The following is a 16838-nucleotide window of genomic DNA, read 5'->3' on the forward strand; positions in this document are numbered from 1 at the left end:
TTAGGGTGTTTTCTATCCATATGTAATAAGTATATGCATATTCTAGTTACTGGGTAGGAGTGGTAACCAGATTAAATCGGGTATGTTTTTTTATCCAGCCGTGTCAATACTGCCCCCTAGCCCTAACAGGATAATTATTAAGGAAGTGATGGAGTCCAGTCTGACGATGCGCAGGTGCGCGTAACGATGGTGACAGGTGTTCGCCATAATGAGCAGCCTGGTGACCTAGAGGCTGGAGAGGGAGCACACGTGACAACAGGGATGTAACCAAACTAAACCTCTAAAGTTGTAAACCTCTAAATAATACACGGGACGAGACCCGTAATAACAAGTGCACAATAACACGTAGCAGGAAAGCCGATACAACAGAGCACATGTACTCACAAGACCAATGGGCATGGGACAATAATCGACAAGGACAACGGGGAACAGAGGACACATACACATACTAATCAGGGTGAATGGGAACCAGGTATGCATAATGAGACAATCAATCCACAGATGAGAAAGGAATTCGGTTGATATCTGTGGATTAATTGTCAGAGTAGAGGACCTTGTGCATTTCAGGTAAAATAAGAACTCAACGTTTATATCACAGGACAAATTAGCTAGCAACAGCAAGCTAGCTAAATTGCCATAAATGTTAAATGCTTTTCGAACTGTCCCCAAATTAATATAGTTGGTTCAGAGTTTGTTTTGATATTTCAACCTGCGTGTCCTGATTGCTTCTGGTGTGGGTGAACAAAATCAACCTTTTCGCAATGTTAGACATCAAATCTGGAAATTTGCCATGGTTCTCTTTACATGTGAAGGTCAACTAATGCTGACCACACCGCTTGTGTCGCGTGCGCGAGCGTTGAAAATAACATACATACATGTTATTCAGTCATTGCACCCTCACTGCTCGCGCACCTCAGCGAGCGTCTGTGTGTGCTGAAATAGAAATAGGTTCTATTTGCCTCTCCCATCTCCTTGTTGGTTTTTAGGAGCATATACCCACGTGCCATCTCCTCACCGTAAAGTTGGTTGCCAACCGCTATATAAAGTCCAAAGAATTAAAAAAGAAGCCTGAGGAAGGAGGAGAGATGATGAGAAAGGAATTCGGTTTACCATTTTGTCATCTCACATCAGTTCATCTTTGAGAGGCAGGACTTGCAGCGCGTTGAGCGTCACAACTAGAACCAACTTGTCGCAATGTCATCGCTGTCGCAATGATTGAATAACATGTATGTGTACATTTATTTTGCAATGCTCTCGCATGCCACAGGAGCGGTGTGATCAGCATGTAAGGCTTGAGTGTGTTGCTCAGGAAAAATTGCCTCAGAGCAATGGTGAATTGTCAATGCTACAGTTTGGCTTGTGTGCATGTGTGTATGGGCGGGCACGTGCGTCCATGCGTCTCACCTGGCCACCTTGGTACCATTTCTCAGAACCTGCATGTCCACATTACAGCTCCCATTGGCATGAGCTATGACGTTGATCTCACTGAACTCAGCCTGCAAGGCAGAAAAACAGACAGGTACATCTGAAGACCTGAACGTAGACACTACAACAATAGAGTCATAGATGCATATTCAGTTTCTAGGTAGAGAAGTCTGAGACAGCTGCCAAAAGTAAATCGACGCAGTTTGCCTAATGAGGCTTACCTGTTCAACTTTGATGTCATAATCTCCATGCACTTTCTTCCCTCTGAAGAGTTTGGCCCTAGGCAATAGAGAAATTAATTGATTATCCTTTTGATGACATTATGAGAAAACACTGTGACTCATTGTTATTGTGTTTCTCTGTGGATGCCTTCCATCAATTTACAATCACGTACGGCTCCAGTCAATATTGAATAAGATACACTTCATTGACTTTAATATGCATCAATATACATTTTATGGCGCGAACACATGCATCTTAATGATTTAATTACACACCACACCATTACCCAAACATTCATATCCCTTCAGATAAACGCGACTTAGAGAACTGTTGATAGTGATAAAGTCAAGGTGGTGATATATTCACTCCAGGGCCATACTAGCGAACATTTGAAAAACTACGTTTCGACTTTTTCTTAGTCTCAAAATGTGCATCAGCCAATAGAAATCATTGACGTAGTTGCATGTGATAAAGCGCTACAAGTTAGCTGTTCCCAATACATAACCTGGCACATTTATCCCTATGCTTACCTGAGCTTGTGGCAGTGATTATTTCCTTTAACAAATTCTGAATCAGTCTATCAAAAACATACACTTTATATCCACCAACCAATGTAATTTCTTAAAATACTGTAGGTCAATTTGACCACCAGAGGGACATTTTAAACCTCCTAATTCAAGTTTAATTTTGTTCCACATGGAACAAATAGTAGAGTGCCAATATTGCATGATGCATCCTTGACTAGGCTACTAGCTACTAACGCCAGACAAAATTCCAAAAGGCAAAATCACACATTTTGGAAGATAAAGGTCTATACAATATTTAAGTTGAAATATTTTTCCCGTTAAAGCACATGGATGGGTGTGAAACGGATTTGCAAATATGTTGGATTTTGTATCAATTTATGCCATTGTTTGGTGGATAAAAAGTATAAGATCTCTGATAAACTGATGCAGAATTTGTTACAGGAAATAATCACCACCACCTGCTCATTTTAGCATAGGGCTTAACGTACCAGATTATATAATGGGAACAGCTTTCACGTGCAACTACGTCACAGATTTTAATTGGCTGATGCAAATTTTTCTAATGTTCGCAAGTATGGCCCCACCCTGATCATTTTTGTTTATTGTTCGGATATATATCCCTGTTATATGACATTTTAGTAGGCTACCCTGTTGCAGCAATTGCTGCCATCGGGTGGATCTTTACTGCCCTCTGTGAACAAGAAACAATTTACAATTGCTGAAATGATCTGGGTCAATAGCTATGGTTTTTGTCCAAGATAAAAGCCTTTGTGGGGACTAAAGTATTTGTTTGTCTACTGAGAGTCAGTTTAGCATCGAGCTACGTCTGTACAGACACTGCCACTCATTCCCTGTCGATAGACAGGCTGGGCACTATAGAACCCACACACACTGCAGTTGTTGAATATGCCCACGGACAAAGAGGGGAGAAAAAAATCTTAACCTTCCTCGGAAATGGTGCTGTACAGTTCAATGGCCAAAGTAATCAAAAGGTGCTGCATACATATATTTACAGCGGGGCCATACAAGGTTTCAATGGCCGGCCTTACTTAACTTTCTATTGAAATTCCACATAAATAGCAGTGATCACTGAAGTCTAATAGCAGAAGAAAAATACAATCTGAGCAATTATCATACATATAAAGATGTTTTATTGTCACATACACCAGATAGGTGCAGTGAAATGTGTTGTTTTACAGGGTCAGCCAAAGTAGTGCAGCACCCCTGGAGCAAATAAGGGTTAAGTACAGTACCTTGATCATGCATGTTTCACTTCGTTGGCCTGAATACTCGCACCAGCAACCTTTCGGTTACTGGCCCAACGCTCTAGGCTACCTGCCACCCTCTGCTTGTTTATTTCACGTTGGTACTGTATGTCAAACACACTCTAATGAGGAACAGCTGAATAATTCATGGCTGATCTCATTTGAGTCTGGGATTTATCTGTGGCTGTGGAGGAAAACAAGCATCTGAATATGAATCACGCTAGCACAGTCACAGTAGAATGAAAACCTGTAGATACACTGTGTTATGATAAATGGCCTCTGAATGGATATATGCAGGGCTGCCAAAGACATGACTCAGAGACAGAATCACAGTGACAATGCATTAAATTGTAGGGGTTGATTTAAGGCAGGGCTGCCAAACCCTCTTCCTAGAGATCTACTGTCCAGGGGCGGTTCTGGGAGGGGGTGCAGGGGGGGCCAGTGCCCCTGTGACAACAATTTTGGACCCCCTTGTGGCCCCCCTAAATGTGGAGTATGAAATCATTTTGACATAACTAATTTTTGCTATCGTTCTTTTTTAACATCAACGTTATTAGACAGTGGCAATGATGATGATTATGAACATGTTTTTTTGCCTAATTAGTAGAATCATGTGTGTTAAATTAGGGTTGGACTGAAAACCCCACAGGACGGTAGATCTCCAGGAAGAATGTTTGGCAGCCTTGGTTTAAGGGATGGATCAGTATCACAACCGTCTCCCTGATTCAGTTCCTACTTCAACTTATATTTCTTCTGGAGGATGTACTGAATATATTTGTAGAACAGAGGTGGTTCAGAACCAAACACACGAGTAACCTCCCCTGAGACCTGAATACTTGCATTAGCTCCCCGAGCTAATGCCTTGGCTTTGCTCAGCGAGTTAACAGTCGTGTAGCTCCCTGAAGGCCCAGGTTGAAACTCCAGTTGGTTACATTACGTAGGTCTATGCATTGAGGCAGAGATGATTAAACCTTCAATCAACTGCTTTATCTTTGCTTTTTTGCTCTGCACCCTGACCATTGCACATGCTAATAACACCTTCCTGCATTGAATGAAGTAGCCAACATGCCACTTGTCCAGGACCATATGGTGTCATCATCAATAATAACTGACCGTCTATAACAGAATTCAGGTGCCAGACATTTCAAAGCGATCCATGTAGAATTGCTGGTAAATTACCCATGCACGGAACAACAGATGCCGTGTACTGTAGATGGAGACATTTTTACGTTATTTATAAATCAGCATGGTTCTCAAAGTGATGAGCCCAATTTGAGATCTAGATAGAGGTGGCTGGTATTGTGATGAAGGTTGAGGTTTGTCTTCTAAGAGTGGGCAGTCTAATATAGCTACTGATGAGTAAGAGCCACTCCAGTTAGATGACTACTGCTCAAATGATGCATCATTACTGTGAGAGCTTTTATCTAGCAAAGGCTAGCTTTTTCAAACAGAAATTTGCTTCCTGTAGCACTAATTCCAAAAAGTTTGGGACACTGTAAAGTCCATGGAGAATAAGAGCACCTCCTCCCAGCTGCCCACTGCACTGGGGATAGGAAACACTGTCACCACCGATAAATGTACAATAATCGACAATTTCAATAAGCATTTTCACACGCCTGGCCATGCTTTCCACCTGGCTACCCCTACCCAGGCCAACATCTCAGCAGTCATGGGTGCACCTCAGCCATGCTCAAAGTCCTAAACGATATCATAGCCGCCATCGATAAAAGACAGTACTGTGCAGCAGTCTTCATCGACCTGGACAAGGCTTTCGACTCTGTCAATCACCACGTTCTCATCGGCAGACTCAATTGCCTTGGCTTCTCAAATGACTGCCTCGCCTGGTTCACCAACTACTTCTCAGATAGAGTTCAGTGTGTCAAATCGGAGGGCCTGTTGTCCAGACCTCTGGCAGTCTCTACGGGGGTGCCACAGGGTTCAATTCTCGGGCAGACTCTTTTCTCTGAATATATCAATGAGGTCGCTCTCATTGATATATACAGATTTTCGCCTCTATGGCCTATTTATTGCCTACCTCCCTACTCTTCTACATTTGCACACACTGTACATAGACCTTTCTATTTTTATTTTATTTTGTGTTATTGACTGTACTTTTGTTTATGTGTAACTCTGTGTTGTTGTTTTTGTCGCACTGCTTTGCTTTATCTTGGCCAGATGGCAGTTGTGAATGAGAACTTGTTCTCAACTGGCCTACCTGGTTAAATAAAGGTGAAATCATTTTTATTTATTTTTTAAATTGAGGCCATCCATTACAATCCTATGAAGGTATAATTACAATCAACACTTTAAATATTAAGGGCCATATTATGTGAAGAAACATTTGTAAGGAAAGACCCAATGGTGCATATCAATGTCCTGTAATTATAGCTCTCGTATTCAAATGATCTATACCCAAGTTTAAGATAGAAATGGGAGCAAAAAGAAAAAGATTGAGTGAGTGAACGAGTCAGTGTTTGGGTCAATCAAATTGTATACATGAAAATATGTTCCAAATATATTCCACATTTCAGACGTTTTAAAATGGCCTCTAAAAATGGATGTTTGTGTGAGAGTAAGATGATTCAGAGATGATCTTGACAGGTTGCGGTACGATGGGAGCAGGTATTACCTGAATACTAATGTTTCATCAACATTCGCTTCCATCCATTGTGAAAACAAGGCCAAACAAACAAATAGTCAAACTCTTTTAGTTTGTTTGATCAGTGATTTACAATTAACCGTTGATTGGTTGATTTAGATGTCAAACAAAGAGAAACTAAATTATGATCATGTCTTCATCTTCCTTCACCAATATCCTAGTCAGTATATGTCTCCACTGCGACACTGAAGTGATTGAGTGATGGCTCTCTGCCTCGCTACACTCTTAGAAAAAGGGTTAAAAACAGTTCTTCGGATGTTCCCATGGGAGAACCCTTTTTGGTTTGTCTGGTTCTAATTTTCAGAGTTCAAACTTGATGGACACTATGAAAGCTTAACCAAGTTTATTCTTCCCAGAGGATCAATACAGCTGCATTAGACAAAAACCTTTTCACACAAGCATTGACATTTAACCCTTCCTCCTAGGCTGTCCCTTCCTACACATCTGTACAAACATTGTATTTTTACTGCTAAGCAGGACAAGAAGTGATACGGGCCATAAACTTGTATTTCTCCCTTAACATGACCTGCCCTTGACCCCCTTCATCACTACTCCATGGCTCTCCCCCCTTATCAATCCCTGCCGGGGCACCAGTTAGTTGAGGTAATTGAGGTAATATGTACATGTAGGTAGAGTTACTAAAGTGACTATGCATAGATAATAACAGAGAAAAGCAGCAGTGTAAAATGGGGGCCGGGGGGCTGGGGGGCAAAGCAAATAGTCTGGGTAGCCATTTGATTAGATGTTCAGAGGTCTTACGGCTTGGGGGTAGAAGCTGTTTCGAAGCCTCTTGGATCTAGACTTGGCGCTCCGGTACTGCTTGCCGTGTGGTAGCAGAGAGAACAGTCTATGACTAGGGTGGCTGGAGTCTTTGACAATTTTTAGGGCCTTCCTCTGACACCACCTGGTATAGAGGTCCTGAATGGCAGGAAACTTGACCCCAGTGATGTACTGGGCCGTACACACTACCCTCTGTAGTGCCTTGCGGTCGGAGGCTGAGCAGTTGCCATATCAGGCAGTGATGCAACCAGTCAGGATGCTCTCAATGGTGCAGCTGTAGAACCTTTTGAGGATCTGAGGACCCATGCCAAATCTTTTCAGTCTCCTGAGGGGAATATGTTTTGTCGTGCCATCCTTACGATTGTCTTGGTGTGCTTGGACCATGTTAGTTTGTTGGTGTTGTGGACACCAATGAACTTGAAGCTCTCAACCTACTCCACTACAGCCCCGTTGATGAGAATGCGGGAGTGCTCGGCCCTCCTTTTCCTGTCGTCCACAGTCATCTCCATTGTCTTGATCACGTTGAGGGAGAGGTTGTTGTCCTGGCACCACACGGCCAGGTCTCTGACCACTTCCCTATAGCCTGTCTCATCGTTGTCGGTGATCAGACACTGTTGTGTCATCGGCAAACTTAATGATGGTGTTGGAGTCATGCCTGGCCTGCAGTCATGAGTGAACAGGGAGTACAGGAAAGGACTGAGCATGCAACCCTGAGGGGCCCCCGTGTTGAGGATCAGCATGGCGGATGTGTTGTTACCTACCCTTACCACCTGGGGGCGGCCCGTCAGGAAGTCCAGGATCCAGATGCAGAGGGAGGTGTTTAGTCCCAGGGTCCTTAGCTTAGTGATGAGCATGCAAACTCAGCAAAACAATAAATGTCCTCTCACTGTCAACTGTGTTTATTTTCAGCAAACTTAACATGTGTAAATATTTGTATGAACATAACAAGATTCAACAACTGAGACATAAACTGAACAAGTTCCACAGACATGTGACTAACAGAAATTGAATAATGTGTCCCTGAACAAAGGGGGGGGGGGTCAAAATCAAAAGTAACAGTCAGTATCTGGTGTGGCCACCAGCTGCATTAAGTACCGCAGTGCATCTCCTCCTCATGGACTGCACCAGATTTGCCAGTTCTTGCCGTGAGATGTTACCCCACTCTTCCAACAAGACGCCTGCAAGTTCCCGGACATTTCTGGGGGAAATGGCCTAGCCCTCACCCTCCGATCCAACAGGACCCAGAAGTGCTCAATGGGACTGAGATCCGGGCTCTTTGCTGGCCATGGCAAAACACTGACTTTCCTGCAGGAAATCACGCACAGAACGAGCAGTATGGCTGGTGGCATTGTCATGCTGGAGCGTCATGTCAGGATGAGCCTGCAGGAAGGGTACCACATGAGGGAGGAGGACGTCTTCCCTGTAGTGCACAGCGTTGAGATTGCCTGCAATGACAACAAGCTCAGTCCGATGATGCTGTGACACACCGCCCCCGCCCCAGACCAATCGATCCCGCTCCAGAGTACAGGCCTCGGTGTAACGCTCATTCCTTCGACGATAAACGCGAATCCGACCATCACCCCTGGTGAGGCAAAACTGCAACTTGTCAGTAAAGAGCATTTTTTTGCCAGTCCTGTCTGGTCCAGCGACGGTGGGTTTGTGCCCATAGGCGACGTTGTTGCCGGTGATGTCTGGTGAGGACCTGCTTTACAACAGGCCTACAAGCCCTCATTCCAGCCCCTCTCAGCCTATTGCGGACAGTCTGAGCACTGATGGATGGATTGTGCATCCTGGTGTAACTCGGGCAGCTGTTGTTGCCATCCTGTACCTGTCCCGCAGGTGTGATGTTCGTATGTACCGATTTTGTGCAGGTGTTGTTACACGTTGTCTGCCACTGCAAGGACAATTGGCTGTCCGTCCTGTCTCCCTGTAGCGCTGTCTTAGGCATCTCACAGTACGGATATTGCAATTTATTGCCCTGGCCACATCTGCAGTCCTCACGCCTCCTTGCAGCATGCCTAAGGCACGTTCACGCAAATGAGCAGGACCCTGGGCATCTTTCTTTTGGTGTTATTCAGAGTCAATAGAAAGGCCTCTTTGGTGTCCTAAGTTTTCATAACTGTGACCGTCTGTTAGCTGTTAGTGTCTTAATGACCGTTCTACAAGTTTGTTCATTAATTGTTATGGTTAATTGAACAAGCATGGGAAACAGTGTTTAAACCCTTTACAATGAAGATCTGTGAAGTTATTTGGATTTTTACGAATTATGTTTGAAAAAGGGTCCTGAAAAAGTTTCTTTTTTTGCTGAGTTTACATATGAGATAAGTAATGTAGGGTATGTAATCATTATATAAAGTGGCATTGTTTAAAGTGACTAGTGATACATTTATTAACTCCAATTATTAATTATTAAAGTGGCTAGAGATTTCAGTCAGTATGTTGACAGCAGCCACTCAATGTTAGTGATGGCTGTTTAACAGTCTGATGGACTTGAGCTAGAAGCTGCTTTTTTGTCTCTCAGTCCCAGCTTTGATGCACCTGCACTGACCTCACGTTCTGGATGATAGCGGGGTGAACAGGCAGTGGCTCGGGTTGTCGTTGTCCTACCTTCCTGTGACATCGGGTGATGTAGGTGTCCTGGAGGGCAGGTAGTTTTCCCCCGGTGATGCATTGTGCAGACCGCACTACCCTCTGGAGAGCCTTACGGTTGTGGGCAGAGCAGTTGCCGTACCAGGTGGTGATACAGCCCGACAGGGTGCTCTTAATTGTGAATCTGTAAAAGTTTGTGAGGGTTTTCAGTGACAAGCCAAATTTCTTCAGCCTTTCGAGGTTGAAGAGGTGCCTTCTTCACCACGCTGTCTGTGTTGGTGGACCATTTCAGTTTGTCCATGATGTGTACGCCAGGGAACTTAAAACTTTCCACCTTCTCCACTACTGTCCTGTTGATGTGGATAGGGGGTGCTCCCTCTGCTGTTTCCTGAAGTCCATGATCATCTTCTTTGTTTTGTTGACGTTGAGTGTGAGGTTATTTGAGTGTTAGGAGTTACCACACTCTGAGGACCTCCTCCCTGTAGGCCGTCTCATCATTGTTGGTAATCAAGCCTACCACTCAAGTGTCGTCTGCAAACTTGATGATTGAGTTGGAGGCATGCATGGCCACGCAGTCATGGGTGAACAGGGAGTACAGGAGAGGGCTGAGAGCGCACCCTTGTGTGGCCCCAGTGTTGAGGATCAGAGGGGTGGAGATCTTGTTTCCTACCCTCACCACATGGGGTGGCCCGTCAGAAAGTCCAGGACCCAGTTGCACAGGGCGGGGTCGAGACCCAGGGTCTCGAGCTTAATAACGAGTTTGGAGGGTACTAATGCTGAGCTGTAGTCAATGAGCAACATTCTTACATAGGTTTTCCTCTTGTCCAGATGGGTTAGGGCAGTGTGTAGTGTGATTGTGATTGCATCGTCTGTGGACCTATTGGGGCGGTAGGCAAACTGGAGTGGGTCTAGAATATCAGGTAGGGTGGAGGTGATATGATCCTTGACTAGTCTCTCAAAGCACTTCTTGATGACAGAAGTGAGTGCTACGTGCAATAGTCGTTTAGCTCAGTTACCTTAGCTTTCTTGGGGATAGGAACAATGGTGGCCCTCTTGAAGCATGTGGGCACAGCAGACTGGGATAGGGATTGGTTGAATATGTCCGTAAACACACCAGCCAGCTGGTCTACACATGCTCTGAGCACACGGCTAGGGATGCCGTCTGGGCCAGCAACCTTGTGAGGGTTAACATGTTTAAATGTTTTACTCACGTTGGCCATGCTGAAGGAGGGCCCACAGGTTTTGATAGCAGGCACTGTATTGTCCTCAAAGCAAGCAAATAAGTTGTTTAATTTGTCTGGGAGCAAGACATTGATGTCCGCGACGGGGCTGGTTATCTTTTTGTAATTGACTCTAGACCCTGCCGCATACGTCTCGTGTTTGAGTCGTTGAATTGCGACTCTACTTTGTCTCTATACTGACGCTTAGCTTGTTTGATTGCCTTGCGGAGGGAATAGCTACACTGTTTGTATTCTGTCATGCTTCCGGTCGCTTTGCCATGATTAAAAGCAGAGGTTTGTGCTTTCAGTTTTGTGCGAATGCTGCCATCAATCCACGGTTTCTGGTTAGGGAAGGTTTTAATAGTCACTGTGGGTACAACATCACCGATGCACTTGCTAATAAACTCGCTCACCGAGTCAGCGTATACATCAATGTTGTTGTCTGAGGCTACACTATGGTGTTGAACGCTGAGCTGTTGTCAATGAATAGCATTCTCACATAGGTGTTCCTTTTGTCCAGGTGTGAAAGGGCAGTGTGGAGTGCAATAGAGATTGCATCATGTGTGGATCTGTTAGGGCGATATGCAAATTGGAGTGGGTCTAGGGTTTCTCGGATAATAGCGTTGACGTGACCGCTACGGGATGGTAGTCATTTAGGCATTTTACCTTAGTGTTCTTGGGCATAGGGACTATGGTGCTCTGCTTGAAATATGTTGGTATTACAGACTTAGACAGGGAGAGGTTGAAAATGTCAGTGAAGACACTTGCCAGTTGGTCAGCGCATGTTCGGAGTACACATCCTGGTAATCAGTCTGGCTCTGCGGCCTTGTGAATGTTGACCTGTTTAAAGGTCTTACTCACATTGGCTGCAGAGAGAGTGATCACACGATTGTCCGGAACAGCTGTTTCTCTCATGCATGTTTCAGTGTTACTTGCCTCGAAGCGAGCATAGAAGTAATTTAGCTTGTCTGGTAGGCTTGTGTCACTGGGCAGCTCTCTGCTGTACTTCTCTTTGTAATAGTTTGCCACATCCGACGAGTGTCGGAGCTGGTGTAGTACGATTTGATCTTAGTCCTGTATTGACACTTTGCCTGTTTGATGGTTCGTCTGAGGGCATAGCGGGATTTCATATAAACTTCCGGATTAGAGTCCCGCTCCTTGAAAGTGGCAGCTCTACCCTTTAGCTCAGTGCGGATGTTGCCTGTAATCCATGGCTTCTGGTTGGGGTATGTACGTACAGTCACTGTGGGGACGACGTCATCGATGGACTTATTGAAGCCAGTGACTGATGTGGTGTACTCCTCAATGCCATCGGAAGAATCCCGGAACATATTCCAGTCTGTGCTAGCAAAACAGTCCTGTAGCTTAGCATCTGCTTCATCTGACCACTTTTTTATTGACCGAGTTACTGGTGCTTCCTGCTTAAATTTTTGCTTGTAAGCAGGAATCAGGAGGATAGAATTATGGTCATTTGCCAAATGGAGGGCGAGGGGGAGCTTTTTACGCGTCTTTCTGTGTGGTGTAAAGGTGATCCAGATTTTTTTTTATTTTCTCTGGTTGCACAAATTTGGTAAAACGGATTTAAATTTCCCTGCATTAAAGTCCCCGGCCACTAGGAGAGACACCTCTGGATGAGAGTTTTCCTGTTTGCTTATGACGGTATACAGCTTGTTGAGTGCGGTCTTAGCACCTTTTCTAAGTGTTCTGTAATTCCTACTGCAGGGAGAAAGGGGAAAAGCAAACCTCTGACCTTGTTCCATCTGTCTTTGTTTACCTTGTGAGGTATAGCACATCATTGCTCTCACAAGACACACCCCCTTAAGTGGTTGACAGTTTTCAAAATAAGAAGACAGCGTAAAATGAAAAGCAATAGGTATCTTGGTGTAATAGTAATAGTATTAGTAATTTTAACTAGAGTACAGCAGTGGAGAATGTGGAAAGTTTTAAGTTCCTTGGCGTACACATCACGGACAAACTGAAATGGTCCACCCACACAGTGTGGTGAAGAAGGCGCAACATCTCTGAAGGCTGAAGAAATTTGGCTTGTCACCGAAAACCCTCACAAACTTTTACAGATGCACAATTGAGAGCATCCTGTCGGGCTGCATCACCGCCTGGTACGGCAACTGCACCGCCTATAACCGCAGGGCTCTCCAGAGGGTGGTGAGGTCTGCACAATGCATCACCGGGGGAAAACGACCTGCTCTGCAGGACACCTACACCACCCGATGTCACAGGAAAGCCAAAAAGATCAACAAGGACAACCACCCGAGCCACAGCCTGTTCACCCCGCTACCATCCAGAAGGCGAGGTCAGTACAGGTGCATCAAAGCTGGGACCAAGAAACTGAAAAATAGCTTTTATCTCAAGGCCATCAGACTGTTAAACAGCCATCACTAACATAGTGAGGCTGCTGCCTAAATACAGACTTGAAATCATTGGCCACTTTAATAAATGGATGAGTAGTCACTTTAATAATACCACTTTAATAATGTTTACATATCTTGCATTACTCATCTCATATGTATATACTGTATTTTATACCATCTATTGCATCTTGCCTGAGGCGCTCAGTCATTGCTCATCTATATATTTCCATGTATATATTCTTATTCCATTCCTATACTTAGATTTGTGTGTATTAGGTAGTTGTTGTGGAATTGTTAGATTACATGTTAGATATTGCTGTACTGTCGGAACTAGAAGCATAAGCATTTTGCTTCACTCGCAATAACATCTGCTAACCATGTGTATGTAACCAATAACATTTGATTTGATTTGAACTACAGATCTAGGATTAGATTAATCTATCTCCAAAGGTTAACCATTACGGGCATACCACCCTGCATCCCATTGCTAGCTTGTTTCTGAAGCTAAGCAGGGTTGGTCAGGGTTGATCCTGGTCAGTCCCTGGATGGGAGACCAGATGCTGCTGGATGTGGTGTTGGAGGGCCAGTAGGAGGCACTCTTTCCTCTTGTCTAAAAAAATATCCCAATGCCCCAGGGCAATGATAGGGGACATTGCCCTGTGTAGGGTGCGGTCTTTCAGATGGGACTGCTACAAGACCATGGTGCTTGCCTATGGAGCTGTGAGGGGAACGGCACCTCCGTACCTTCAGGCTCTGATCAGTCCCTACACCCAAAGAAGGGCACTGCGTTCATCCACCTCTGGCCTGCTCGCCTCCCTACCTCTGCGGAAGCACAGTTCCCGCTCAGCCCAGTCAAAACTGTTCGCTGCTCTGGCACCCCAATGGTGGAACAGGCTCCCTCACGACGCCAGGACAGCGGAGTCAATTACCACCTTCCGGAGACACCTGAAACCCCACCTCTTTAATAAGGAATAGGATAAAGTAACCCCCCCCCCCCAAAAAAAAAGATATAGATGTACTACTTTAAAGTGGTTGTTCCACTGGATATCATAAGGTGAATGCACCAATTTGTAAGTCGCTCTGGATAAGAGCGTCTGCTAAATGACGTAAATGTAATGTAATGTAATGTAATACCACACAACACACCCACAAGGCCGCCACCACCACCCGCATTACAGCCCAGAAACGTGAGAGAGACGGCAGAGACCTTTGGATGAGCACCACACAGTTTTAAAGATAAACATACTATGAACTTCAACTAGGTCTACAATGACTATGGAAACAAAAACACTGACTCACAGTTAAACATTTAACTGAAGGCTAAATACACACACTTTCTTAAAACCACAACACTCTCTGTAGATTATACCATTACCAATACAGAACCATTCAAACTCACACCACACTCCCAGCTCTGGCATGCAGAAGCAGTCGTGTCATATTATAAGAGAGGCCTAAAAGATCCCATGGCACTTATTGTAAGAGTAGGGGTGTTAACCCTGGTGTCCTGGTTAAATTCCCAATCTGGCCCTCATACCATCATGGTTATCTAATCATCCCCAGCTTCCAATTGGCTCATTCATCCCCCCTCCTCTTCCCTCTAACTATTCCCCAGGTTGTTGCTGTAAATGAAAATGTGTTCAGTCAACTTACCTGGTTAAATAAATAAAAAGGGAGATAAGTTATCTGATCCTGTATCAGAGGTTGGGGGAAGCTTCTGGTCCTGATTGACATGCTAACTTCCTATATCTGGGTTTATTTACCATGTTAGTATCTCAAGAGGCCTCTGTAGCATGCCGTATTTGTGACACTTCCAGTATAATGGTGATAGGTGATCTGGCCTACATGCTTCATTCCTGCAATGCACAAGGTCAATACAGAACCACTAGTGAGTATGCATTTGAAAGCCTGTCAGTTGAGGGGAAATTGACGTGCCACTTCAAACAGGTAGCAAGCAAAGAACAGCTAGTGAATATAAGTGCTGCTTTGTTTCTAATATTTCCTTCTGAGGCAGGATGATATTGTACTGAGCAGCCATTCTGTGAGTGAGTGCTGTCCCAGTTCTGTTTAACAAAGGAAGACTGTTCCCACACTTTGTCTTGGTTCTTGGCTATAGTTTATCTATAGACTGTTCAACTCCAGTTCAACAACCTCTGACATCACAGTGTTGTCTATATACACAGTTGTTCATGCACTCTTAGAGAAAAAGGTGCTATCTAGAATCTTAAAGGGTCCTTTGGCTGTCCCCATAGGAGAACCCTTTGAAGAATCAATTTTGGTTGCAGGTAGAACCCTTTTGGTTCCATTCTAGCATGGTGAAGAAAGGCAGATACACCTGTATATGGGAGGTTAGCATGTCAATCAGGACTAGAAGCTTCCCCCAACCTCTGATACAGTATCAGATAATGTGTTATCCCACTAATGGTTAACCCTTGAGGATAGATGAATCTGATCCTAGATCTGCAGGTGCTATCTAGAACCTTAAAGGGTTCTTCGGCTGTCCCCATAGAATAACTCTTTGAAGAACCCTTTTTTGTTGCAGGTAGAATCATTTTAGTTCCATACAGAACCCTTTATGTTGAAGAAAAGGGCGGCAGAGGGGATGGCTGCTGTTTACAGGCTCCTAAACAATTGTGCTATTTTCTGTGTTGTTTCGCATTGTTTGTAACTTATTTTGTACATAATGTTGATGCTACCATGACCGAAAATAGTTTCTGGATATCAGAACAGCAATTACTCACCTCAAACTGGACAAAGATTTTTTTCTTTAATGAATCTGGCACGAAGGATATAAATGTTGCTCCTGGACAAGGCCCAACCCCCATCATTCACATATAGAAAAGAAGGAGATACAGGGGTCGAAGATCAAGATGCCTTGTGAGAATTTGTCGGCGAGTGGGTAACCCACCTCTACCATCCGTTCTATTGGCCAACGTGTAATCACTGGAGAATAAACTGGATAAACTCCGTTCGAGATTATCCTACCAACTGGACATTAAAAACTGTAATCGTGGCTGAACGACGACACGGATAATATACAGTTGGCTGGGTTTTCCGTGCATCGGCAGGACAGAACAGCTACGTCCGGTAAGATGAGGGGTGGGGATGTGTGTCTATTTTACAATAACATCAATGTATATTATGTATAATATTAAAGGTAGTCTTGCGGTATTGCTCGCCTGAGGTAGAGTACCTCACGATAAGCTGTAGATCACACTATAAACGGAGAGAGTTTTCATCTATACTTTTGGAGCTGTCAATTTACCACCACAAACCGATGCTGGCTCTAAGACCGCACTCAACGAGCCCTTAGCAAACAAGAAAATGCTCATCCAGAAGCGGCACTCCTAGTGGCCGGGGACTTTAATGCAGGGAAACAAATTTGTTTTACCTAATTTCTACAAGGATGTGAAATGTGCAACCAGATGAAAAAAAAGCTCTAGACCACCTTTACTCCACACACATAGACGCATACAAAGCTCTCCCTCGCCCTCCATTTGGCAAATCTGACCATAATTCAATACTCCTGATTCCTGCTTACCAGCAAAAACTAAAGCAGGAAGTACCAGTGACTCGCTCAATACAGAAGTGGTCAGATGACACAGATGCTACGCTACAGGACTGTTTTGCTAGCATAGACTGGAATATGTTCCGGGATTCATCCAACGGCATTGAGGAGTATACCACCTCAGCCACCGGCTTCATCAATAAGTGCATCAACGACGTCATCCCCACAGTGACCTTAAGTACATATCCCACCCAGATGACATAGATTACAGGCA

The 16838-nt window shown here is 44.4% G+C and overlaps 1 protein-coding gene across 1 annotated transcript in view; it reads right to left on the minus strand.

Annotated features, from left to right (window-relative positions):
• The window catches only part of LOC100136520 (synapsin-2), a 43921-nt gene that overhangs the window by 11415 nt on the left and 15668 nt on the right, over positions 1 to 16838 (minus strand). The window contains exons 2-3 of the mRNA XM_014145457.3: positions 1647 to 1704; positions 1405 to 1496 (exon numbers count right to left, since the gene is read on the minus strand). Of these exons, the coding sequence (XP_014000932.2) occupies positions 1405 to 1496; positions 1647 to 1704 (150 nt within the window). The remainder of the gene's footprint in view (positions 1 to 1404; positions 1497 to 1646; positions 1705 to 16838) is intronic.

Source organism: Salmo salar, chromosome 15 (assembly GCF_965601325.2).
Source record: "Salmo salar chromosome 15, fSalSal1, whole genome shotgun sequence".
Lineage (NCBI taxonomy): Eukaryota > Metazoa > Chordata > Actinopteri > Salmoniformes > Salmonidae > Salmo > Salmo salar.